The sequence below is a fragment of the Zootoca vivipara genome, chromosome 4 (genome assembly GCF_963506605.1).
Source record: "Zootoca vivipara chromosome 4, rZooViv1.1, whole genome shotgun sequence".
NCBI classification, from domain to species: Eukaryota; Metazoa; Chordata; class Lepidosauria; order Squamata; family Lacertidae; genus Zootoca; species Zootoca vivipara.
Genome location: NC_083279.1, coordinates 99,749,551 through 99,776,980, shown reverse-complemented (window position 1 = coordinate 99,776,980; position 27,430 = coordinate 99,749,551). Strand labels below are relative to the sequence as shown.

General features: G+C 48.3%; 1 protein-coding gene across 1 annotated transcript; it reads left to right on the top strand.

Moving 5' to 3' along the window:
- The first annotated feature begins 8 nt into the window (after positions 1-8).
- LOC132592058 (zinc finger protein 883-like) lies at positions 9-27,430 on the top strand. The gene is made up of 6 exons (XM_060274127.1): positions 9-161; positions 1,382-1,889; positions 2,086-2,167; positions 2,435-2,517; positions 6,226-6,352; positions 20,899-27,430. The coding sequence occupies exons 2-6, from the start codon at positions 1,473-1,475 to the stop codon at positions 22,293-22,295; spliced, it is 2,106 nt and encodes a 701-aa protein (XP_060130110.1). The 5' UTR covers positions 9-161; positions 1,382-1,472; the 3' UTR covers positions 22,296-27,430.

Genomic DNA, 27,430 nt, shown 5'->3' with positions numbered 1-27,430 from the left:
GCAAGGGTTAAAGGGAACCGAGCTGCCTTCCTAGAGAGGACCGGAAGAAAAGGGGGGCCAGGTCCTCCGGAGCCAAGGCCCCTCCCTCCCCAGTACTTTCCTGCTTTGGTGTCTTTCCTGCAAGGGCTGCATCACTGTCCCCTCCCTTCTGGGATGATCTGGTGAGTCTCCTCTCTCCCCCCCCCCCCAGAGGGTGCAGTGGGGAGAGGGGGGGTCCCAGGGCTGCAGCAGGGGAGGGTGCCGGGGGGGACGACGACAAAGCCAAGTCACGGAGGAGAGGGTCCTGCCAGGGAGGAGCAAGGGCCTCCTGAACAAAGACCCCCCTTCCTGCAAGGCTCCCCTTCCTGGAGATCAGAGGATCCCAAACTCCCACCAAATCTCTCTTCTTCCCTAGGACTTTAACTCTGTGTGACGTCGCTCAGCGTCATTGCACAACAGAGGAAACACGTGCAAATGGTTTTCCAAAGCTGGACGAGGAGGTGGACTAGCCCCCCCCTCTATTAAAATACCCACTTGGAGGAGGGAGGGAGGAAAGGTGGGAGAGAAAGGCCAGGAATAAGGAGAGGGATCCCAGCCCATAGTCTGGCTGCTGCATTGCAGACCAGTTTCCCATTCATCTCCAAGGGCAGCTCCACACGGAGGCCACTGCAGCAATCCCCTCGCACCCAGAGCATGGCATCCCAGGACCACATCCTCTCTGTCCCAAAGGGATTGTTGCTGGAAAACCAGCTGAGCCGGAAATGGGCGCTGCTACTCACTGAGCCTCCAGGGACCTTGGCATCAATGGCTGTGTTGTTAATAATAATAATATTAATAATAATAAATTGCCCGCCTAAATTTCAAGGGAGATGTCTTTGGCCCCATCCACTTGGCCCTCAGGGGGTTGGCCAGATGCATACCTGGCCCTCAGAGCAAAGAAACAGGGACCCCACCCCAGGAGTCTGTCTTGAGAGCGGCAGAGAGTCCAAGTGCAAGAAAAGGAGACAGAAGCAGGGGGGTGGGGTGGGGTTTGGGGCAACTCCTGAGGACCCCCAGGTGAGGACCCCCACTAGAGCCAATCATCCATTTCTCACAAGATACAAATGATTCCCTTATCATTCGGTTCTGACTTCATGCATTGACTGGAAGGCAGCAGAATCCAGGCTGATTAATCTCCCAGAAATCCCTTCAGTTGCCTCCACATTTTGCATTGCTAGGAGGCTAGAGACTTATGTCTTCCCCTCTTCCTCATCCTCTTTCTTTTCAGAAAGATAGCTCATGGTCTGGGATGTGGGGCAGTCCAGCCCTGGTTCCCAGTAAGACTCATCCATGCTTGCTCAGGGAACCATTATTTTCCCCTGTCCTACAAATTCTGTAACAGAACAATGTATTTGCTTTGTAGGATTTCCTAGAGCTTCTCGTTAAGACGGACAGAACTTGGCAGAAGACCAAAGGGTTCCTTCCGATCTCTTAGAGGCTTCCTGAGAGCACAGATGGAAGAGCGAGATTCAGCTGGCCCTGCAACCATAAGAGGCCATGCCAACCAAACTGGGAGCAGTGGGGGATTCTGGGAAAGCCCAGTGCAGAAGATCCTGGGTGAGGAGGACGCCCTCCGCTCAGAGGTGCAAAGCCAGCAGTTGAGGCTGTTCTGCTGCCAGGAGGCCAAAGGACCCCGAGAGGTTTGCAGCCGACTCTACCACTTTTGCCACCAGTGGCTGAAGCCAGAAAGGCACACGAAAGCTGAGATGCTGGACCTGGTGATCTTGGAGCAGTTCCTGGCTGTCCTTCCCCCGGAGATGGAGAGCTGGGTGAGGGAATGTGGAGCGGAGACCTGTTCCCAGGCGGTGGCCCTGGCCGAAGGTTTCCTCCTGAGTCAGACAGAGGAGAAAAAGCAGGAAGAGAAAAAGCAGGTGAGAGAGACTTTCCTCTGGATGCTCCCAAGGGGCTCCAAACAGGACAGAGAACATCCCATAATGGTCTGCTGATGGCCCATTTGCTTTCTGGGAAAGAATCCATGGAATGAGATCTCACACCCTTCAAATCTTTGTCATTCTCTTTCTAATATTTCTCCCCATTCTCTGTTTTGAATCCTTGTTTCTTTTTCAGGGAAAGGATCATTTTGCAGAAATGGACCTGGATTCCTGTGAGGCAGAGAGGCCTCCGTTGGACACCAGAGAGAGGCCACTGGGTAAGGAGGAAGGTGGTTTTTCTCCATTTGGTCTCATTCTGTTCTTTTTCCAACTCATCTGAGGGTTCTTTTCCTCTTGTTTTTGGGGGGAGACAGTTGGGAACAAGGGTCCAGAGGAGGGGAGATGTATTTGAATGGGCACAAATGTCCAAATGCTCTCAGCGGGTAAGGATTTCTCAAAGGCCCATCTGTAGTTAGAGATGTCCTGTTTCACCTGTGAGAGAAGCAGGCACTGCTGGCATCCTGTTTACCTTTTCTCTCTTGCAGGTGACAGAATGATGCTGGCAAGACCTCCTGATCCATCTTTTCTTGGGGGCAGAAGGGAAGCAGCGGCTGTGGAACCAGATCAGGTCAGGGGAAGCTGCCTTGTGGGGTCAAAGGCCAAGGGCTGGAGCAATGTCATGGACTGCTTGGGCACAGAGGAATGGTGGGAGGAGGCAGCCAGGGAACCAGGAATATTTATTTATTTATATATTTATACCCTTCCCATCTGGCTGAGTTTCTCCAGCCACTCTGGGTGGCTTTCAGCAAAATGTTAAAATTCAATAATCTATTAAACATTAAAAGCTTCCCTAAACAGGGCTGCCTTCAGATGTCTTCTAAAAGTCTGGTAGTTGTTGTTCTCTTTGATGGGAGGGCATTCCACCGGATGGGTGCCACTACCAAGAAGGCCCTCTGCCTGGTTCCCTGCAACTTGGCTTCTCGTAGCGAGGGAACCGCCAGAAGGCCCTTGGAGCTGGACCTCAGTGTCCGGGCAGAACGATGGGGGAGGAGACGCTCCTTCAGGTATACTGGACCGAGGCCATTTAGGGCTTTATTTTTTAAATTTTTTTAAAAAGCAAGTTTATTAATCAATTTAAAATATGGCATAGAGCAAAAGCACATATGGCAACAGTATAACACAAATACATCAAGTCTTATAAATCATAACCATTGCCTATAGCTATGCGAGTCTATGGAAATAAATGCGAATAAAAAGAACCCCTTCCCCCCTCCCACCCCCTCCTGTCTTTCTTTAGGGCTTTAAAGGTCAGCACCAACACTTTGAATTGTGCTCGGAAACGTACTGGGAGCCAATGTAGGTCTTTCAGGACTGGTGTTATGTGGTCTTGGCGGCCGCTCCCAGTCACCAGTCTAGCTGCCGCATTCTGGATTAGTTGTAGTTTCCGGGTCACCTTCAAAGGTAGCCACATGTAGAGCGCATTGCAGTAGTCCAAGCGAGAGATAACTAGAGCATGCACCACTCTGGCGAGACAGTCTGCGGGCAGGTAGGGTCTCAGCCTCCATACCAGATGGAGCTGATAAACAGCTGCCCTGGACACAGAATTGACCTGCGCCTCCATGGACAGCTGTGAGTCCAAAATGATTCCCAGGCTGCGCACCTGGTCCTTCAGGGGCACAGTTACCCCATTCAGGACCAGGGAGTCCTCCACACCTGCCCGCCTCCTGTCCCCCACAAACAGTACTTCTGTCTTGTCGGGATTCAACCTCAATCTGTTAGCCGCCATCCATCCTCCAACCGCCTCCAAGCACTCACATAGGACCTTCACCGCCTTCACTGGTTTTGATTTGAAAGAGAGGTAGAGCTGGGTATCATCCACATACTGATGAACACCCAGCCCAAACCCCCTGATGATCTCTCCCAGCGGCTGCATGTAGATGTTGAAAAGCATGGGGGAGAGGATGGAACCCTGAGGCACCCCACAAGTGAGAGCCCAGGGGTCTGAACACTCATCCCCCCCAGCACCACCACTTTCTGAACACGGCCCAGGAGGAAGGAGCGGAACCACTGTATGACAGTGCCCCTAGCTCCCAAACCCTCTAGACGGTCCAGAAGGATGTTATGGTCGATGGTGTCAAAAGCTGCTGAGAGATCCAGCAGAACTAGGAAACAGCTCTCACCTTCATCCCTAGCCTGCCGGAGATCATCAACCAGTGCGACCAAGGCAGTTTCAGTCCCATGATGAGGCCTGAATCAAGGGATCCAAATGGTCCGCTTCTTCCAGGCGTGCCTGGAGTTGTTCAGCAACCACTCGCTCAATCACCTTGCCCAAGAATGGAAGATTTGAGACTGGGCGATAGTTGGCCATATTGGCCGCATCTAAAGATGTTTTTTTAAGAAGCGGTTTAATGACCGCCTCTTTCAGCGGTTGTGGGAAGGCTCCCTCACAGAGAGAGGCATTCACCACCCTGTGGAGCCCATCGCCCAGCCCTTCCTGGCTAGCTTTTATAAGCTAGGATGGGCAAGGGTCAAGGAGACAGGTGGTTGGTTTCACTCATCCAAGCAGCCTGTCCACATCCTCGGAGGTAAAAGATTGGAATTGATCCCACACAACTGGACTAGACAGGACTCTAGCACTCTCCCGCCCTGGCCCTGCTCCCACGGTGGAGTCTACCTCTTCCCGAATCTGAGCGATTTTATCTGCAAAAAACTTTGCAAAATAATTGCAGAAGATCATGTGGCCCAAACTGGGCCCCGATGGCGCAGGTGGTTCCACTATATTGCAAACCACCTGAAAAAGTCTCCTGCTGCTGTTTTCTGCAGATGCAATAGAAGCGGTGAAGAAAGTCTTCTTCGCCGTCGCTACCACCACTTGGTAGGCTTGACATTGAGCTAACCTGTGTCCGGGCAGCTTCAGAACGAGTTATCCGCCACCGGCACTCTAGCTGTCTCAGCGATTGTTTCATTTCCCTCAGATCCGGGGAAAACCATGGGGCTGCCCGGGCTCCATGCAATCGGAGAGGGTGCTTTGGAGCCAAACAGTCAATAGCCCTGGTTAACTCCATATTCCAGCGGGCCACCAGGGAATCGGCTTGAACACCAGGTCCAAGGCATGTCCGCGGCTATGAGTCGGGCCAGACTTATTCAGGGACAACCCCATTGAGGCCACGCTTTCCACGAAATCTGAGTGGCCCCTTGTAAGGTTGTGTTGGCATGGATATTAAAATCCCCTAAGACAACCATACTAGGTGTCTCCAGGAGAACACCCACCACGATCTGAAACAGCTCGGGCAGGGAATCCTTGCTGCAGTGGGGAGGTCAGTACACCAGAGGAATCCTGTACTGCCCCTATTGCCCAATGTCCAGAACATGCACTCAGAAAACTGGGTCTTCCCAATAGGACGCCTGGTACAGACTAATGACTTCCTAAAAATCACTGCAACCCCCCCTCCCCGCCCACAAGGCCTGGGTTGCTGTGCGTAAGAGAAACCTGGTGGACAAGTAGGATTGCCAGACTCAATAGGGGACAGGATTCCTCTATTGCTTGGAAATTAAACAAAGGGTCTGCTGGTTTCTCTTTAAGGTTTCCAGACTCAAAAGAGAGCAGGGCAATTAAAGGCACAGATGTCCTGTCCTCTATTGAGTCTGGCAACCTTATTAAAAGGTGAAAAGAAAAGAGGCAGGGACAGGACCTGCAGGCACTCAGGGGAGTCCTGGGAAGCACCAGCCCAGGACTCCCCTGGCCAGGAAGGGAAGATGGCTCAGAGCCCAAGAAGTGGAGGTAGAAGAAGGATGGGCGGTCAGAGGGGGAAGAGGGAGACGCCTGAGAAGAGCTGGGAGACTCTGTGGCAGAATGCAGTCTAGAATCGGAGGCAGAAGAGGAAGGAGGCAAGTGGGAGGAGGGAGGTCGAGAGGCAGAGGTGAGTCAGGATAAGGTGGAGCCACCAGCCCCATCCGCTGCAAAATGGGGCCTGCCCCCCATTCCTCCCCCTCTCCATGCCCCCATGAACTCTGGAATTTGACTCTAGGGCATTGGGAGGGAACTTCCCAGAACAGCTCACGAGGAGGGGAGAAAGTGGATCCTTCCATCAGGCAAGCTGGAATGCTTGCGTAGGCAGAATGACTTGAAAATCACAAGGTGGAGTACCACCTATTTGCACAAAGATGAACACCCATAATTAAAACTCAGAATAAAATAAGCATCCATAAATAAAATGGGCAGCAATGCAATCCTATTGAAACAATACCTCAATTAACAGGAAGGAAACAACAGAGCATTGTGTAGCAAATCATATTGATGCTGTCTCAGAGGAGGACATTTCCCTTCTTCTTTTAGGGTCCAGTGTGCCTTGAAGATGTCGCTATTCATTTCAAGGACGAGGAGTGGGCGTTGCTGGATCCTGACCAGAGAGCTCTGCATAAGGACGTCATGGAGGAGAATAGTGGGATTGTGGCCTCTCTTGGTAAGGCTCCCTGTGGGATCGTCATATCTGCCTGGGAATTCAAAAAATACCTCCTATATTTTCACAGAGCTCAACAGCACCCCCCATAACACCTGGGAACCTAACACCCCCACAATAAACAGTAAATTACAGCTTTTTCTTTAAACCATCTTCCTCAATTTATTTTTCTACCACGATTGGGCTGGTCTAAACTGCCCAGGCCATCTTAAATGTCACTCTCAGGATTGTTAGGAAAGATAAGTAGCTTCAGGTTTTCTGTTTTTGTTTTTGCTCCTGTCCGTCTTGGGTTGACCAAAGAGATGACTGACATTGGAGATGGAGGGGATGCCATGACTGGGCCAAACAAAATCCATCCCAGAGAAGAGCTAGGCTTATTGAATCTCAGGTCGTGATAGCAGTGATGATGATGATGATGATGATGATAATACAGCGATACCTCGGTTTACAAACTTAATCTTTTCCAGAACAGGACTGTTCTTAAATCGAGGTACCACTGTAGTAATAATAATATTTTTTATTTATAGTGTGCCCACCTGGCTGGCTTGACCCAGCCACTCTGGGCGGATTCCAACACATATATAAACATGAAACATAAATAATAATGATCTGATCCCATATAAAAAGAACATTAACTTAAAAATGAACAACTTATCCTAGCAGCCAAAATTGTGGAAACCTTTTGTGAAAAGTTTATTTCTGAGGTTTGATGGCTCATAACACCGGTTTTGTGTGGAGTCGTACCATAAAATGATGTATCAATGGAAAGATAATTTAATGAAGAATGGTTACAGGTAGGTAGCCGTGTTGGTCTGGATCGAAGTAAAATAAAAAAATTCCTTCAGTAGCACCTTAAAGACCAACTAAGTTTTTATTTTGGTATGAGCTTTCGTGTGCATGCACACTTCTTCAGATACAGTGAAATGGAAGTTTCCAGGCACTTATGTAGAGAAGGGGTGGGGAGGGGTGGGGATGGGGAGGGGGGATCACTCAGAAGGGTGGTGGAAATGGGTGATTGACTGACTGATAGCTGTTGATGACCGCAAACGACTGCAAATGGTTTTGCATGAAAAAGCAAGGGTTGAGATGGCTGAAGATCGCTTATCATGTATAATGAGATAAGAACCCGATATCTCTGTTCAAACCAGGTCCCTCCATGGTTTTGAGCTTGGTGATAAGTTGCAATTCAGCAACTTCTCTTTCCAGTCTATTTCTGAAATTCTTTTGTAGTAAGACAGCTACTTTGAGATCTTGTATAGAATGTCCTGGGAGATTGAAGTGTTCTCCTACTGGTTTTTCTGTCTTCTGGTTCCTGATGTCAGATTTATGTCCATTTATCCTTTGGCGTAGGGTTTGGCCTGTTTGTCCAATATAGAGAGCTGAAGGGCACTGTTGGCATTTGATGGCATACACAATGTTAGAGGATGAGCAATTAAATAGTCCTGAGATGGTATGTTGGATGTTGTTGGGGCCAGTAATGGTGTTGTCTGGGTGTATGTGGCAGCAAAGTTGGCGTCTGGGTTTATTGCAGGCTCTGGTACCAGTGTCCATGTTAAGTCTGGTGGTTGTATTATTGTGGGTGAGGAGTTGTTTAAGATTGGGTGGCTGTCTGTAGGCAATGAAAGGTCTTCCTCCCAGAGCTTGAGAAAGGGAGCGGTCATTGTCCAGGAGAGGCTGTAGATCTCTGATGATGCGTTGTACTGTTTTAGCTTGGGAGCTGTATGTGATGACTAGTGGTGTTCTGTTATTTTCTTTTTTGGGTCTGTCTTGCAGCAGGTTCTCTCTAGGTATCTGTCTGGCTCTGTTGATCTTGGATGTGACCCCTACACATCCAAGAACAGATCCTCACAAACACACCAGCGGAACCTCGGCCAGGAACTTTCTATCTTCTACCCAAAATACACAAACCAGGAAACCCAGGACGCCCCATCATCTCAGGTATTGGCACCATTACAGTGGGTGTTTCCGGCTATATGGACTCTGTTCTGAAACCATATGCTATCAGTGCTCCCAGCTACGTACGTGACACCACAGATTTTCTGAGGAAAATACAATATTTGAACAATCTTCCTAACAATACTATACTAGCCACTATGGATGTGGAATCTCTATACACCAACATCCCACACAATGATGGTTTACAAGCCATAAGGAACACCATTTCAGATAAAACCACAGCGGACTTTGCTACCAAACTCTGCCACTTTGTCCTTACCCACAACCACTTCAAATTTGGTGATGACCTGTTCCTCCAGATCAGCGGCACAGCCATGGGCACCCGCATGGCCCCACAGTATGCCAACATCTTCATGGCAGATTTAGAACAACGTTTCCTTAACTCCTACCCACTCAAACCTCTCCTGTACCTGCGATACATTGACGATATTTTTATTATCTGGACACATGGACAACAGACCCTGGAAACCTTCCACCAGACATTCAATGACTTTCACCCCACCATCAACCTAACAATGAACCAATCTATGCAAGAAATACATTTTTTGGACACTACTATAAAAATACAGGATGGACGTATAGACACCACCTTATACAGAAAACCAACTGACCGACAAACATATCTACATGCTTCTAGCTACCATCCCAAACATACCAAACAATCCATCGTATACAGCCAGGCCTTACGTTACAACCGCATCTGTTCCAACTCTACAGACAGAGAATCTCACCTAAGAGATCTACAGCAAACCTTTTTAGAACTAAAATATCCACCTGATGAAGTTAAACTACAGATCAACAGAGCCAGACAGATACCTAGAGAGAACCTGCTGCAAGACAGACCCAAAAAAGAAAATAACAGAACACCACTAGTCATCACATACAGCTCCCAAGCTAAAACAGTACAACGCATCATCAGAGATCTACAGCCTCTCCTGGACAATGACCGCTCCCTTTCTCAAGCTCTGGGAGGAAGACCTTTCATTGCCTACAGACAGCCACCCAATCTTAAACAACTCCTCACCCACAATAATACAACCACCAGACTTAACATGGACACTGGTACCAGAGCCTGCAATAAACCCAGATGCCAACTTTGCTGCCACATACACCCAGACAACACCATTACTGGCCCCAACAACATCCAACATACCATCTCAGGACTATTTAATTGCTCATCCTCTAACATTGTGTATGCCATCAAATGCCAACAGTGCCCTTCAGCTCTCTATATTGGACAAACAGGCCAAACCCTACGCCAAAGGATAAATGGACATAAATCTGACATCAGGAACCAGAAGACAGAAAAACCAGTAGGAGAACACTTCAATCTCCCAGGACATTCTATACAAGATCTCAAAGTAGCTGTCTTACTACAAAAGAATTTCAGAAATAGACTGGAAAGAGAAGTTGCTGAATTGCAACTTATCACCAAGCTCAAAACCATGGAGGGACCTGGTTTGAACAGAGATATCGGGTTCTTATCTCATTATACATGATAAGCGATCTTCAGCCATCTCAACCCTTGCTTTTTCATGCAAAACCATTTGCAGTCGTTTGCGGTCATCAACAGCTATCAGTCAGTCAATCACCCATTTCCACCACCCTTCTGAGTGATCCCCCCTCCCCATCCCCACCCCTCCCCACCCCTTCTCTACATAAGTGCCTGGAAACTTCCATTTCACTGTATCTGAAGAAGTGTGCATGCACACGAAAGCTCATACCAAAATAAAAACTTAGTTGGTCTTTAAGGTGCTACTGAAGGAATTTTTTTATTTTACTTCGATCCAGACCAACACGGCTACCTACCTGTAACCATTCTTCATTAAATTATCTTTCCATTGATACATCATTTTATGGTACGACTCCACACAAAACCGGTGTTATGAGCCATCAAACCTCAGAAATAAACTTTTCACAAAAGGTTTCCACAATTTTGGCTGCTAGGATAAGTTGTTCATTTTTAAGTTAATGTTCTTTTTATATGGGATCAGATCATTATTATTTATGTTTCATGTTTATATATGTGTTGGAATCCGCCCAGAGTGGCTGGGTCAAGCCAGCCAGGTGGGCACACTATAAATAAAAAATATTATTATTACTACAGTGGTACCTCGATTTAAGAACAGTCCTGTTCTGGAAAAGATTAAGTTTGTAAACCGAGGTATCGCTGTATTATCATCATCATCATCATCATCATCACTGCTATCACGACCTGAGATTCAATAAGCCTAGCTCTTCTCTGGGATGGATTTTGTTTGGCCCAGTCATGGCATCCCCTCCATCTCCAATGTCAGTCATCTCTTTGGTCAACCCAAGACGGACAGGAGCAAAAACAAAAACAGAAAACCTGAAGCTACTTATCTTTCCTAACAATCCTGAGAGTGACATTTAAGATGGCCTGGGCAGTTTAGACCAGCCCAATCGTGGTAGAAAAATAAATTGAGGAAGATGGTTTAAAGAAAAAGCTGTAATTTACTGTTTATTGTGGGGGTGTTAGGTTCCCAGGTGTTATGGGGGGTGCTGTTGAGCTCTGTGAAAATATAGGAGGTATTTTTTGAATTCCCAGGCAGATATGACGATCCCACAGGGAGCCTTACCAAGAGAGGCCACAATCCCACTATTCTCCTCCATGACGTCCTTATGCAGAGCTCTCTGGTCAGGATCCAGCAACGCCCACTCCTCGTCCTTGAAATGAATAGCGACATCTTCAAGGCACACTGGACCCTAAAAGAAGAAGGGAAATGTCCTCCTCTGAGACAGCATCAATATGATTTGCTACACAATGCTCTGTTGTTTCCTTCCTGTTAATTGAGGTATTGTTTCAATAGGATTGCATTGCTGCCCATTTTATTTATGGATGCTTATTTTATTCTGAGTTTTAATTATGGGTGTTCATCTTTGTGCAAATAGGTGGTACTCCACCTTGTGATTTTCAAGTCATTCTGCCTACGCAAGCATTCCAGCTTGCCTGATGGAAGGATCCACTTTCTCCCCTCCTCGTGAGCTGTTCTGGGAAGTTCCCTCCCAATGCCCTAGAGTCAAATTCCAGAGTTCATGGGGGCATGGAGAGGGGGAGGAATGGGGGGCAGGCCCCATTTTGCAGCGGATGGGGCTGGTGGCTCCACCTTATCCTGACTCCCCAGCGGATGGGGCTGGTGGCTCCACCTTATCCTGACTCACCTTTTTAAAATAAAAATTTTTTTATTTTAATGAAGAATGTAATTGTAAGGGCGTGTGGTGGTTACTCACGAGTAACGACGCCAGGCTTCGAACTGTCTTTTGCAGTTTTATTGGTGCCAAACTATTTACAGTGCAGAGCTACAAAAACATGTCCATCTACTCCAGGCATCCCCAAACTTTGGCCCACCAGATGTTTTGGACTACAATTCCCATCTTCCCCGACCACTGGTCCTGTTAGCTAGGGATCATGGGAGTTGTAGGCCAAAGCATCTGGAGGGCCGCAGTTTGGGGATCCCTGATCTACTCACTCGCAGAATCTGGGAGTGCCCGCTTCCAGCTCCTCCCCCAGCATAAGAACTTGGAGACCCCAAAGCGCCGGCCTCCCCTCCTTGCGCTTGACCTCTCTGCGCACCTGGGTGGGCAGAGGTAGCGCCTCCCTTTCTGAGCCCTCCTGCCCAAGGTGGTGCAGGGGCTCCAAGCTAGCCTCCGTGACCCCTCTCCCTTCCGAGCTGACCATTTCCCCTTCCTCCTCATTGCATGTATCGCTGCTTCTTTGGCTGGAAGAGGTGCTGCTGGAGAGGAGCGGCTTCGGATCCCTGTAACCCGATCTGTCCCCTACCTCCTCCCACGGACCCTATGGGAGCCCCCTGACAGTAATGTAATAGCTTTTATGACAGAGTATTTATTTATTTAACATTTTTATTAGATTTTCCAATTTCAACATCTAATCCATTTTCAAATTATACAAATTATACAAATATCAATTAAACAATTAATCCAAATCTTCTACCGAATTGCACAAATTTAAATTTGACTTCCCATACTTCAGACTCATAAAGCCCAGTTCTCTTATATTTAGTGCTTTCTAATCAATCAAGTCCTGATCTTATCTAATACTCGATTGAAATCCTTCCGTCTTCTTTCAAGTCCCTGAGTTTTTTCAAGCAAGCGAGTTTGACCAAACCATATATGTTTCTGTGTGAAATTATGCCTATGATTTCTATATATATTAACACTGTCTCTTCACACGCTGGTATCTTGAAAAGTCCGTCCAAAAATCCAAAGATCTTTCTTACAGCCAGCCGCAGCCATCTTAGAGCAGTCCCCATAAATGTGATGTTGCCTCCAGACCGCCCCAGATCGCTACTCCATATAGCCTTTCCAGGGGGAGAGCTGTCAGATCAAACCTATAAACACACATCTAATGTCTTATTTATGGCTCTCTCCCCCCTTTGACAAATATGTAGGCGGCTTTGTCTCCATTATGGTGGACTATAATTTATAGCTGCATCATAACTCAAAAGTTCATTGACAAGTTTCCAGCTGCTAATGAGCTAGCTTCTCTTTAATGTCCACATCTTGAGGAATCTTTAGCCGCATTCCAAGCAAACCCACGAGTACATACTTTGATTATTTATGTTTTCAATTCGCATAATTTATATATTTAATAAAACTATATTCAATAATTTTCCCACTTTCCACTCTCGCTTGCTTTGTTAATATTGTTCATGGTTCTTCAGGCGGGAGTTTTGTTGAGTAGATTATGAAGCACAATAAAAATATTATAAAATTCTCGCTCCGCCCTCAGTTCTGCTACATACCCTTTTCAGCTCTTCATTCCTCTGTTATCTTTTGTTTTCTCAGTGGCTGAGTTTCGCAGTATAAATCTTCTTTCCTTGTCTGAAGCATGTCCATGACTTATACCCAATCTTTCTCTTGTCATGGAGCCTGTTTTCGCTCATAGAGGTTGGCGTCCGGGGGATCGAAACTCCCACGGGGGCTTTCCACCCAGAGCCCCCAGGTTCTTCCTCCTTCTGAAGTCGAAGCTGGTAGTGGGCAACTCCAGGTGAGACTGCATGTCCCCATACCCTGGGGAGACTTCGGGAGGCTGCATACTCCCCTCTACAGCCTCGTAAATAAGCCCGTGGGGGTCGGAGAGAAGGAATTTTCAACCATCTTCTACAGCGATCCAAGTGGAAGTATGACTGAGTATTTATTGGAACAGCAGTCATAAAGAAAAAACATGAAACCTTTGGTAACCATTGGTGACCTTTAGCTTTAATTACGGCCTTACAACGCCTTCCTGTGAAGTGAACCAAGTTTTTAGTTCTGCAGCTGTAAGAATGTGAAACCAAGACTGAATAGTTGCCTCTGTTAATTGGGCTTTATTGCTGGGTTGCTTCTGACTAACAAGTTTCTTTAGTCGGCTCCATAGATTTTCAATTGGGTTAAAGTTTGGGCTGTTCCCAGGCCATTCCAGCAGTGGAATAGGATTATATTGAAAGCACCTTTTACACACAGCAGCAACATAACATGGGGCTGAATCCTGATAAAATGGAAAATAAATTAATAAATTAATATTTTTATAAATATATATAAATACTTCAGTATCTGTGAAAAGATCACCTGTGAAACACTTCAGTTTGGGCTCAAGTGTTTCATTTATGCATTTTGGGGCATTTACATTCCCATTAATGACACAAATTTCTGCCCACACCTTTTGCTGCCTGTGAGGGACAAGGGATACAGGGAAGTCCCTCCCATCTTAAGTTCCAGCCCATCCCCAAGCGCTGGAGAGAGTAAGGAGAGCTCTGCCTCCAGCGGAGAGTCAGGAAGTGGTGTCCGAGGCTCAGGCAAGGTTGTGGAGCCCATGCCTCAGGTGGGACAGGAAGTTGGACGCACGGGGGGGAGGCCAATCCCCCCAACTCCCGAATTGCGACGCAAACGTAGGGGGAAGAGGTTGGGTCTGCCAAAGCTTTGGTGCTGGAAGAAAACGCGCCAATCGCCATTCGGAGGTTCTGACACCTCACCTTAAGGATGCATTTTTACTGCTCTGAACACTGTAAATAATCAGCACTTAATAAAAGCCTTAAAAGACCATGCTGGAGTCGTTACTCTAGAGTAGCCATATCAGGCCCTCTGACAGCAACCTCCGAATCTTTTTTTGGCTACTTTGGAGTGCAGCGATGAGCGCTCAAGAGGCTGAGCAGTGGAGGCTGGAGGCCGAAGCAGCGAAGCAGGAGCTACGGAACCTCACAGCGCAGGCACAGCAGCAATTGCATGCCGCTCAGGAGGAAGCGCGAGGGGCGCAGGAGGAGCTGAACAAGCTGGTGGACCAGGTGAGGACAAAAGAGGAGACTGAGAAACAGCTAAGGGTGATGGTATTGGACCTGCAGAAAAAGTTGGAAGAGGAGAAAGCCGCTAGAGGTGGGGGGGCGCCCCAGCCGCAGCTAGTCCAAGTGAGAAGGGGACAGAGCCTAGTCACCAAGTTTAGCGGCGACCCTAGGGAGTACCTAGGATTCGAGACAGAAATAAATTATGCGCTGGAATTGCATGCAGCAGAATTCCCAGATGACGCGCACAGAGTCTCCTTTATCATAGAGCATTTGACGGGGGCCGCCCGGGAATGGGTAAGACCACTCATCGCGCAAAAAAATCCTTGCATGAAGAACGCAAAATTATTTCTAGAAGCTTTAAAAATAATGTACGCTAGTGACAGTGAAATGGAGGCCACTAAACAGGAGCTTCATAACTTAACACAAGGAAAATCGACAGTGAGGGACTACTGGGCGAGATTCACCATGCTGGTGCACAAACTGGGGTGGGATCTGCAAAGTGAGCCAGTGAAATCAGCCTTCTACCTGGGTTTGCATGCAGATGTTAAGGATGAGCTGGCAAGAGGTCCTAGACCGCGGACTATGGATGAGTTAAGCAAAGCGGCGCTAGCGGTGGGGGTGAGACAGGAATCCAGATGGTATGACAAACAAGCGACGCGCGCAGCAAAACCTTGGTTCCCACGCTCCCAGGACAGACCACATCACCAAACCCCACCCCAGGGACCACCCCCAGACCCGCCCAGACCAAGCCCAGAGCCAGAACCGATGGAGATCGGTGGAGCGCGCGCGCGCGGGGGCTTTTCAAACCCCGGCGGCGCCAAGACGCAAGGAGGGAAGGGGCGGGAATTGCTTTCTCTGCAACTCCCCCCGGCATCGCGTCAGAGACTGCCCTCATCGCAGAGAGTGGCAAGGAAAGGCGGGAACGGTTGTACCTTCCCCCACTGAAGCAGTACCACAGCAGGGAAACGAGACAGCCTGGCTGCAGGAGACAAGGGGCAGCAGCCAGGCACAGTCAGCAGACAACAGCCCCAGCCCGCCCACCCGCACAGAGAGGAGCAGAGCCAGCCCACCCCTCCCAGAGCAGGAGTGGTTCTAGAAGTCACGCTAACGCTCCCAAATGGCTATCCCCTGACTGTCCTCGCCTTAATTGACAGTGGTGCCTCAGCCAACTTCTTCTCGAGAAACTTTGCAGAAGAGCACCAGATCCAGCTTCTGCAGCTGGATTTCCCCCTGCACGTAGCCACCATTGACGGCAGAGAGTTGCTGGGAGGGGCCATCACTCATCAACCCCCCCCCATGAGAATGACGGTGGGAAGGCACTCAGAGACACTGGCTTTCAACGTCACAACCATCTCAGACCCCCCCATCGTTTTGGGAATGAGCTGGCTGGCGCGCCACGACCCCTCCATAAGTTGGCACCAGAGATGCATCACGTTTGGGTCGGACTTTTGTCTGGAACATTGCATGCAGCACCAACCAGGGGAGGGGCCTCCAATAGCCACGGTGGCCACCATGCATGTCAAAGGGGGTGAGGCGATACCCAAGCAGTACTGGGACCTGCAGGAGGTCTTCAGCGAAGCGTTGTCCGACCACCTACCCCCACACAGGTCTTTCGACTGCCAGATCAACCTGGTACCAGGGGCAACGATACCCCCAGCCAAGCTGTACGCCATGTCAGATCAGGAACTCGAGGATTTGCGTGCGTTCATAGACAAGAACCTCAAACGGGGGTTCATCAGAGAAAGCAAGGCAGCAGGAGGCAGCCCGGTCTTCTGGGTGGACAAGAAAGACACGCAACAGCGCCGTCTTGTGGTGGATTTCAGACGGCTCAACTCAGTGACAGAGCCAGTGGCTTTCCCCATGCCCAGAGTGGACGATCTCCTGACAGCGGCACGCAGGGGCAAGATTTTCACCAAGCTAGACCTGAGGGGGGCGTACAACTTGATCAGGATCCGGGAAGGCGATGAGTGGAAAACCACGATGTTCACGCCTCTGGGCTCTTTTGAATATCTGGTGATGCCCTTCGGGTTGCAAGGGGGCTCAGCATGCTTCCAGGCCTTCATGCACCACGTCCTGGGGTCCCTTCTCTTCAAGAACTGCCTGGTCTTCCTGGATGACATCCTTATCTATTCCGCTGACCCAGTGCAACATGTGAAGGATGTCAGGGAGGTGTTGCAACGCCTGAAGGAGAACCACCTGTATGTGAAGCTGGAGAAGTGCAAGTTCCACACCAGGGAAGTGGACTTCCTGGGCTACAAGCTGTCAGACAAGGGGCTGGCGATGGACAAGGACAAGGTGCAGGCCATCCTGGACTGGCACAGCCCCAGGACGCGCAAAGATGCCCAACGCCTCCTAGGATTCGCCAACTTCTACAGGAAATTCATCAAGAACTTCTCGCGGGTTACGGCTCCCATCACGGACTGCCTGAGAGGCAAGCAGAAGTTCAGGTGGACGCCAGAGGCGCAAGCAGCGTTCGAAAGCCTCAAAAGGGTGTTCGCGTCCGACCAGAACCTGTTCCACGTAGTGCAGGATGCGCCCCTACGCATTGAGACCGATGCTTCGGACCGGGCTTTGGGAGCGATCCTGTTGCAACTGGACGCCAACAGAGAGTGGAGACCTTGTGCCTTCTTCTCCAGGAAGCTGACACAGCCTGAACGCAACTACACGGTGTTTGATAGGGAACTTCTTGCGATCCACGCTGCTTTCCAGCACTGGCGACACTTCCTGGTGGGCGCCAAGCACCCCATCCAGGTGTGCACAGACCACAAGAACCTGGAGTTCTGGAGAACGGCCAGGGTGCTCAACCAGCGACAGATACGGTGGGCAGAGTTCTTCTCGAACTTCAACTTCTCCATCCACTACATCCCGGGGGAGCAGAATGTCAGGGCGGATGCCCTCTCCCGCAAACCAGAGTACATGGAGCAGGAGTTGCCACCAGCGCCCAGGCACATTTCCCCCCCATCAGCATGGTCCTGCGGAGCAGCAGTGGTGAGCGAGGCAGAACTCACCGCACTGACGGCAGCAGATGAGTTTGCCTCCCGCATCTTCAGAGAGCTGCGAGGGGGGAGGGAGCAGGCTAAAGACTTTGAGGAAAGGAGGGGTTTGCTTTTTTACAGGGGAGCCCTGTACCTGCCCACCAAACAGCTGAGAGGTAAGGTCCTCAAGCAGATGCACGACAACCCAACGGCGGGTCATTTCGGAAGGGACAAAACCACTCACCTAGTTATGAGACACTTCTGGTGGCCAGGGGTGCGGGAGGATGTGAGGGATTATGTAAGGGGCTGTGACACCTGCCAGCGAGCAAAGGTGGTCAGAGCGCCACCAGCAGGTTTGCTGGAGCCCTTAGCCACACCGCACAGGCCGTGGGAAGTAGTGTCCATGGACTTCATCACAGACCTGCCGTCGTCCAGGGGCAAGACCGCAGTGTTGGTGGTGGTGGACCTCATGTCCAAAATGTGCCACTTTATACCGTGTGCCAGGGCGGTCTCGGCAGAAGAGACGGCCAAACTGTTTGTTGACCACGTATTCAGACTGCATGGATTGCCTTTAAGAGTTATTTCGGATCGTGGCCGCCAATTTGTTTCCAGGTTCTGGCGGCGGCTAATGAACCTCCTGCAGGTGGAGGTCAGTTTGTCTACGGCTCGGCACCCGCAGACCAATGGACAGGCGGAGCGGGTCAACGCCATTCTGCAGCAGTACCTGAGATGTTACGTCAGCCAGAGGCAAACGGACTGGGTGGATCGCCTGCCACTGGCAGAATTTGCCTACAACAATGCGGTGCACGTCTCCACAGGGGTGTCGCCCTTTAAGGCCAACTACGGGCGCGACCTCAGATCTTTCCCGGAGAGGGAGGGGGAGGAGGAGGAAGAGGGCCCACAGGCAGAGGATTGGGCAGAGGACCTGGAGACGGTGCACCAGCAGCTCAGAGAACACTTGGAGAGGGCCAAGGAAGCGTACAAGAAGGGGGCAGATCGCCACAGGCGACCGGGAGAGGTCATCAGGGTGGGGGACAAGGTTTGGTTATCCTCGGAAGGTCTTCCCACCAGGGGGCGATGCAAGAAGTTAGCACCCAGGAGGCTGGGCCCCTTCACGGTCACGCAACAGGTCAACCCGGTAGCCTTCAGGCTAGCACTGCCTGAGGACATGAGAGTGCACCCAGTGTTTCATAGATCACTGCTGTCGCCGTACAGAGAAAGTACTAGGTTCAGGGACAGCGATCAGCCTCCAGAGGGAGGGGGGGAGACGGGAAACGCCCGTCAGCTCAATGAGGCAACTGAGATTTTAGACTCAAGGAGAGGGGTGAGAGGGCTGGAGTACCTGATAGCATGGGAGGACACTCCGCCGTCCCACAATGAGTGGATACCAGCCACGGAAGTACCTGAGGAATTTTTAGTAGAAGAGTTCCACGCCCTGTTCCCCCACAGGCCCAAGCCCTGGCACATGGAAAGGGAGGAAGAGGGGGAGCGGCGGGAGGAAGGGATCGCAGGCAGCAGCTCTCCATGGAGATGGGAAGCGGAATTTGAGGATACGGAAGAAGAGGTGTGGGTTTCACCGAGGTCGACGACGTCAGAGGCAGGAGAGGACTGGCAGAACATTTTTACTCCCACCAGCTCTGACGCCACTGACTTCTTGGGATTCCCGTCTTCTCAGGGGGAGGGGGAAAGATCACCGGATTGGGGGAAAATTTTTACACCCACAGGCTCGGATGCCACAGACTTCTTGGGGTTTCACTCGTCCCCAGCAAGCAGAGAGCCCCTAGGGAGGGGGGGGGAGGAGCCTGGGAGGGGGGTGGATGTGAGGGACAAGGGATACAGGGAAGTCCCTCCCATCTTAAGTTCCAGCCCATCCCCAAGCGCTGGAGAGAGTAAGGAGAGCTCTGCCTCCAGCGGAGAGTCAGGAAGTGGTGTCCGAGGCTCAGGCAAGGTTGTGGAGCCCATGCCTCAGGTGGGACAGGAAGTTGGACGCACGGGGGGGGAGGCCAATCCCCCCAACTCCCGAATTGCGACGCAAACGTAGGGGGAAGAGGTTGGGTCTGCCAAAGCTTTGGTGCTGGAAGAAAACGGGCCAATCGCCATTCGGAGGTTCTGACACCTCACCTTAAGGATGCATTTTTACTGCTCTGAACACTGTAAATAATCAGCACTTAATAAAAGCCTTAAAAGACCATGCTGGAGTCGTTACTCTAGAGTAGCCATATCAGGCCCTCTGACACTGCCATTCAACCCCAGATCTTCACACTACCTGGGTGTTTCACGGTCGGTGTAATGCAAGTAGGAGGTAAATCTTATCCGATTCTTCTCCTCGTGTATTTCATGCCATCACTACCAAGCAAGGAGATTTGGGTCTCATCACTCCAAATAACACTGTCCCATTGTTCCTCTGTCCAGTTATCATGGATTTAATCCTTTCAACCTTTGCTTGAGAGATAACAATGGCTTTTTCCTTAGAACTATAACATTTAGACCAGTCCTTGCACTCAACTTCATATTACACTGCGCCATGTCATCTTGTCTACACCCAGATGATTTTCTTCTGTCATGTAGGGAGAGTCTCTCCATTCTTCGATAGTCACTTGCCTTTGTGCACCTTTCCCTGCCTTTACCAGTCTGATTTTGTAGGGACTGAGTCTCCTTATACATCTTCAAAAATACAGAAAGGCCACCTTTGGTTAATTTCCCCCCAATATCTCTTCTAACTTCTTCATAACTGTAGCTTTGTTCACTTAATAGTACTATTTTACATCGCTTTCTGGGTGACCAGTCAACTCTTTGTGCCATTTCTATAATTTTATTATGTTTTACAACCTCACTAAATGAAAGAACAAAAAATACCAACCAATTTGATAGCAATCACATAACACACTGACAAAAGTCAACCTAAGCAAGTTTCGCTTCCTTTCTCTGGTTATTTGGCTATAATGTTTGATAGAATATGGGTAATTGAACAAACTTTCTGGGTTGCATTATGTATTAAATTATCTTTCCATTGATATATAATTTTATAATATAATATTATATATTATAATATAATATAATATAATATAATATAATATAACTCCAAAAGAAGTTGTGTTATGAGCCATCACACCTCTGAAATATACTTTTTCCCAAAAGGCTTCCACAATTTTGACCACTATTGTATATCAAACAAAGCAACATTCAACAACTAATCAGAATCTAATAATAAATATGTTGGTTAATGACAAATAACACAGGTAATGAACACACAACCAACTCCCTTCAGTTCTTCTCCATTTATTCCTGAGGCTCTAATCCCTTTTTGTCACCATTGCAGATTGTAATGAATTGGAAATCGAGAACAAAGATGACCACGACAGAATCCCCAGAGAGGAGAACCCATGTAAAAATTTGGAGTGTGGAGAAAGCTGCAGTCAGAGCTCCCATTCCACTTCCCATCAAAGAATTCATACAGGGGAGAAACCATATCAGTGCGAAGAATGTGGAAAGAGCTTCAGTCATGGCTCCTCTCTCACTTGCCATCAAATAAGTCATACAGGGGAGAAACCCTATCGGTGCATGGAATGTGGAAAGAGCGTCAGTTACAGCGACAATGTCACTTCCCATCAAAGAATTCATACAGGGGAGAAAGCTTATCAGTGTGTGGAATGTGGAAAGAGCTTCAGTCAGAGCTCCAAACTCATTTCCCATCAAAGAATTCATACAGGGGAGAAACCCTATCAGTGCTTGGAATGTGGAAAGAGCTTCAGTAGGAAGGACAGTCTCACTTCCCATCAAAGAATTCATAGAGGGGACAAACAGTATCAGTGTGTGGAATGTGGAAAGAGTTTCACTGATAGCTCCTCTCTCACTTTCCATCAAAGAATTCATACAGGAGAGAAACCATATCAGTGTGTGGAATGTGGAAAGAGCTTCCGAAGGAGCTGCGATCTCACTCCCCATCAAAGAATTCATACAGGGGAGAAACCCTATCAGTGCTTCGAATGTGGAAAGAGCTTCAGTCAGAGGTCCCATCTCACTTCTCATCAAAGAATTCATACAGGGGAGAAACCATATCAGTGTTTGGAATGTGGAAAGAGCTTCAGTCAGAGCTTCTATCTCACTTCCCATCAAAGAATTCATACAGGGCAGAAACCCTATCAGTGTGTGGAATGTGGAAAGAGCTTCAGTCAGAGCTCCTCTCTCAGTAAGCATAAGAGAATTCATACAGGAAAGAAACCATATCAGTGCTTCGAATGTGGAAGGAGCTTCAGTCAGAGCCACAATCTCACTTTCCATCAAAGAATTCATACAGGGGAGAAACCATATCAGTGCGTGGAATGTGGAAAGAGCTTCAGTCAGAGCTTCTATCTCACTTCCCATCAAAGAATTCATACAGGGGAGAAACCCTATCAGTGTGGGGAATGTGGAAAGAGCTTCAGTCACAGCCACAGTCTCACTTCCCATCAAATAATTCATACAGGGGAGAAACCCTATCAGTGTGTGGAATGTGGAAAGAGCTTCAGTACGAGCTCCCATCTCACTTCTCATCAAAGAATTCATACAGGGGAGAAACCCTATCAGTGTGTGGAATGTGGAAAGAGCTTCAGTCACAGCCACAGTCTTACTTCCCATCAAAGAATTCATACAGGGGAGAAACCCTATCAGTGCTTGGAATGTGGAAAGAGCTTCAGTAAGAGCTCCTCTCTCACTTCCCATCAAAGGATTCATTGAGGGGAGAAACCCTATCAGTGCGTGGAATATGGAAAGAGCTTCAGGCAGAGCTGTGATCTGACTTCCCATCAAAGAATTCATACAGGGGAGAAACCATATCAGCACTTGGAATGTGGAAAGAGCTTCAGGCAGAGCTGTGATCTGACTTCCCATCAAAGAATTCATACAGGGGAGAAACCATATCAGTGTGTGGAATGTGGAGACTTCCAGTCTGCCGCGCTGGAATGGAGGCGCAGAAACCTCACGCTGTGAGGTTTCTGGCATCGCGGAGGGGGGGGGAAATCCGCAGGGGCACGCGGATCCCCGTAAATACCCCTGGTTGAGCATCCAGGGGGCAAATTTTGCCTGGCGGAGCTCCAGAAGCGACTCCTCTGCTGCCCGGGAAGCCCGCAAGAGCTCCTGAGAGTCAGCCGAGTGGCAGTCGCGGGAGCCATTTTAGGCATACCATCGTTACCTCCAAGAAGCGAAGCTCCGAGCCTTCAGCCTGCAAGCGGTGGATTCTTCCTGAAAAAGTTATGATCTGGACGAAGTAAGTTGAAATTAATCAATTCGGAACAAGAATTTGGCAGTGGGAGGCGGAGATTAAAAAGGGAAGTCATCTCCCCCCAATTGAGTAATTAAAGATCGCAGTAAGCTTAGAAAACCCAGAAATACTGCAAAAAGAACTTTTTCCTGAGGCAGAGTAAAGGAAAAAGTAAGCGGTGTATTTATCTCTGCAAAAGACTGAGATTTAGCATGAGAAAAGCCCCCTGCGAGCCTGGAGTCGGGTCAAAGGAAGGATCAGTCAGTCTGCTGAATGACGTCACAATACAATGGAATGCGTCTGGCTGAATGTGAGAGACTGAGAACAGTGAAAGAAGATTTGTTTTGCTTCGAGGCTGCTCAGTATTGACTCTGAGGAAAAGAAGGAGTAAAGAGAGTGATTTTGACCAAGTGGGACTAGATTCCTGACTTTTTTTTTTGACTTTTCATTTATATTGGACAAAAACATAAACTTCACTGCCTGTCTGCATAAAGATGGAGGAGGTCTTAGACAAAGGACTAGGAGAGAAGGTTCCAGAGAGTGGACAGGAAGTCACACAGTGGGACTTAATATTGGCAACAATTTTGGAACTTACTAAGCAAGTGAGTATCTCCAAGCTTGATGTAAATTTCCTGAGAGAGGAGACTGTGGAGACATTTGTTTCTGACTTTAAAACACAGGAACCAATTGAAATAGAAAATCAGGAGAAGGGAGAAGAAAAAAGATTGGAAGACCAGGACTGTGCTGGAGTGACGCATGTAAAAAACCTAGAAGAGGAGAAAGACAATATTGAAGGACAATATGCTGAACTAATGGATTTAATTTCTGAGAAGAACACTGTTCCACTGGTGGAAGGGGTAGAACAGGGAGGAAAATTAGGAGAAAATACTGTTTCACTGGTGAGAGAAGTGAAACAGGAGAGGGTGAAAGCAAAAAAGCACCCCAAAAAAGAGGCTGGGAAAATCAGCGCCCCGGTGGGAGAGGGGAGGATGCAAACAGTTGGGGGGCAGAAAGAGGATGAAAAGGTGCAAAGATATAAAGTGATGGGATTACAGAAGAGGGGGGCAAGAGTTCGGCAAAAGTTGGAATGGGACAGACTAGGGGTGGGTTGAGGGGTTCTGGATTATTTGGTATTGTTTGATATAATATGGTCTGATCTCGGAATGTATTAAGGATTGTATGAAGAACCTGGCTGATACATCTGGAGACTTCGACTTCAGGGAAGGGGGGGTGGGAACTTTGTTGTGTGGGTGGAAGTAAATGGGTAAAAGATTTCGATGCAAATTTTATATATTTTTGGGTAAGGGAAAGAGATTAGGGGTTAGATAATAGTAATTTTGGAGAGAGGATGTTAGTAAAAAAGAGGTCAAAGTATAAGGAGAATGGATAATAGCAATGAAAAAGTTGAAACTTAGAAAAAAGAATGTGAAGTTAGAATGGGAAAATGCAAGAACTATTTTTAACAATAAGAACTCAAGAAGGGGAAATGAGGAAGCCTGAATCTTTTTTCTTTTTGTCTTTTTTTTTCTTTTGATTGTTGTATTTTTCTTTTTTGTCCTTTTTTCTTTTTTTTCTGTATTCCTTGTTAAAATCTAATAAAAATTATATTTAAAAAAAAACAGTGTGTGGAATGTGGAAAGAGCTTCAGTATGAGTTCCCATCTCACTTCCCATCAAAGAATTCATACAGGGGAGACGATACACTCTAGTACAAGCCCCGGAGAGAGTGGAGTGGTAGTCGCCGGAGCCATTTTTGAGCGCCTTCGTTACCCTCGCGAACTGAAGCTCCGAGCCGGCAGTGAAGAGAGGTGGATTCTTCCAGATTAAAAATTTGAGGACTTTGGGCACTGTGATTAAAAGGACTGATAAATTTGCTTTGATTTGATAGAATTGGCCACGGGAGATCTAAAGAGGAAGTCGGCCTCCTCCATTGAGAGAACTGTGACGCAGTAACCTGACCCCTAGTCTCACTTCACATAAAAGAATCCATACAAAGGTCAGAAAAACCATTATACAGCTTTAGGAGCCAGGCAAATCAGCATCTTTTTAACCGGGCCCTTGGCTGATTGACATCTAATGCCCTTTTAAAATGTGGTGTTTTGTGTTTTTATGTTGTGTTTCTATGTTGTAATCATGCTTAGACCTGTAGATGTAGGGAATTGGCGCCAACTCTTTCCCCCCCTTCCTCTTTGCAGAGAAACATTTTTTAAGAATCTTTATTTAAAAACTTTAGTGTTACAAAACAAAACAAGAGAAAAAACCAAGTTAAAAACAAACAATATATATTCAATATATTCAAACCTAAAGAAAAAAACTTTTCCCCTTCCCCCCTCCCATCCCTCACGCTTCCCTCTCTCCGTGTCCGATCTTCTTTTACCTACTGTACTATTTATTATTGTTGCGTTGTTCACTTTATCTAATTATTCTATCATTCCTACTCAAATTTGTGTTATCTTGCGGCTATGAAGTTATACCAGCACCCATATTCACCATGAATTCCTTAATACAATCCCACTCTTTCTTAATTGCTTGATTGGAACATCCTCTGTTTGATGCTGTTAATTGTCCCATCTCCGCAAATTTAAACATCTTTATTCTCCATTCTATTAAACCTGGTATTTTGTCAGATTTCCATTTTTTTTGCCAGTATAATTCTGGCTGCCGAGGTTGCATAAAAAACCCACATTCCTGTAACAGCCGATGTAGCAGCGAAGGGAGTAGCACCGAGGCTTATTACAAGCGGTGGGCTCTCGTGAAGGAAGACAGACAACTGATAGAATTCAACCAGTCGTGGGACGAGAGCCCTGAGCTCTCTCGTGACCACGTATTTATTAGTTATAGAAAATGCATATGCACAAGCCATAAACCAATCATTACAGCACACCTATCTAGCATTATCCAATAATTTCAGCAGAACACACTTATGCCCATTTATGCTCAGACCTATTTTTCTCTATAGCATGCTTGTCCCTCATGGGTAACTTGTGCCCCTGAGAAATGAATAACTTATGATGTATGTGAAGATGTTCCTCATGGCTCGCTTGGCCTCTGAGGAATGAATAAGTTGTGGTGTATGGGAGATGTTCCTCATGGCTGGCTTGGCCTCTGAGGATTATCTATCTCGTGTGGTATGTGGAGAAGTGCAGACTCTACGCCCCTGGTTCGTTACGCTTAGTGACGTTGCCAGGGTGCCCGCATACCACTTGAGAGAGGAGTGCGGAAGCACCACTTGATGCCTTTTGGACGTGGCAGCATTATTCCTACACATTCCTTAAAAGGCTATTTAGAATTTCAATCTTGATGAAACCAGAGGCTTTTTTTTTATTTTTTATTAAGTTTAGTTCCGAATGACATTCCTAAGAACAATAGGCGCCAACTCTTAAAGGTGGTGTGTTTGCCCCACCCACCCACCCCCACAATAAAATATTTGAGGAGGCCACCCCACAGGGGTATAAAATTTCTCTTTCAGTTTGCCCTCTTAAAAAAAGTCTCATCTGAGCCAAAGCTCTTTCTCCACACTTGGAAAAGGCTGCTACTCCACTCTGGGCAACCCTAAAACCACCCTGAGGTGATCAGGACACTTAACATGGAGTATCTGGAGGAGGGTGGCAGCATTGGGGGCCTCCGTAAGGAGACCCTCCAGCAGGCGGTGGAACTGACCCTTCAGATCCTTTGGGAAAAGAGAGAAGAGAGGTTAAGTCCGGGGTGGAATTACGTAAGAGCCAGGCAAAGACAAGCTCAAGACAAAGGACCTCCCTCCCTGTGCTGATGATCCTCAGGCACACAAAGAAGTCCCTCAAACATGCAGAGCAGAGGAGAGACTCCAGCTCCTTCCGGGGGACAGCCAGAGGGTGGCTCCGACCCCAAAGGCCAGGCTTTGCTTTCTGCGGGATCGGCAACCCCATGCCCTAAGCTGGCACAAGCCCCTCCCCAAAGCCCCCCACCTCACCATGGGGGTCCCTCACACCACTGGTCACTCACCAGAAGGGCCTCTGCTGTCCGGTGCTTGGACACCTGAAGGGTGTGGAGGCTTCTCAGGGCAGCTGCCTGGCAGCTCTGTGTCACCTGGAGCAAGGAATCTAGCTCCCGCGCCAGCAGCTGAAATGGCAAAAGAAACTTGTCAGTCAGAAGTGCAGAGTGGGGGGCAAAGAGCCCAGGCAGCTCTGAGGGATCCTCTCCCTGCTCTTGTTTTCTCCAATACTCACTCTTGCTGGATGGAAGAGAACCTGTGGCACATCTGCAAAAAGAGGAAAACATGGGGACAGGTGAGTTCCTCTCAGAACACCTGGCCCGGTTCTTTCAAGAGTCTTCTCCTGGATTCCTCTGCTTCTACACATGATGAAAAGTCCTACTACAGGGGTGGGACACCCCAAGACCTGGAGCAGATGGAGCCTGGGTCAGGTCCAGCCGTCTGGTTCTTTGCATCTTTTGACCAGCTGTCCCCCCTCCAAATCCTGCACCCTGAGGTGCCCCCTAATCCTCCATTGTCCAAACTTGCTCACCTATCACCACCGGCTCCTCCTGGACTTGCAGCGGGGCCACCCTGTTCCTCTGCTGGCAGCTGAACAAGGCCCTGAACCACCTGAACCTAAAGGAGAGGAGCAGGGCAGAGA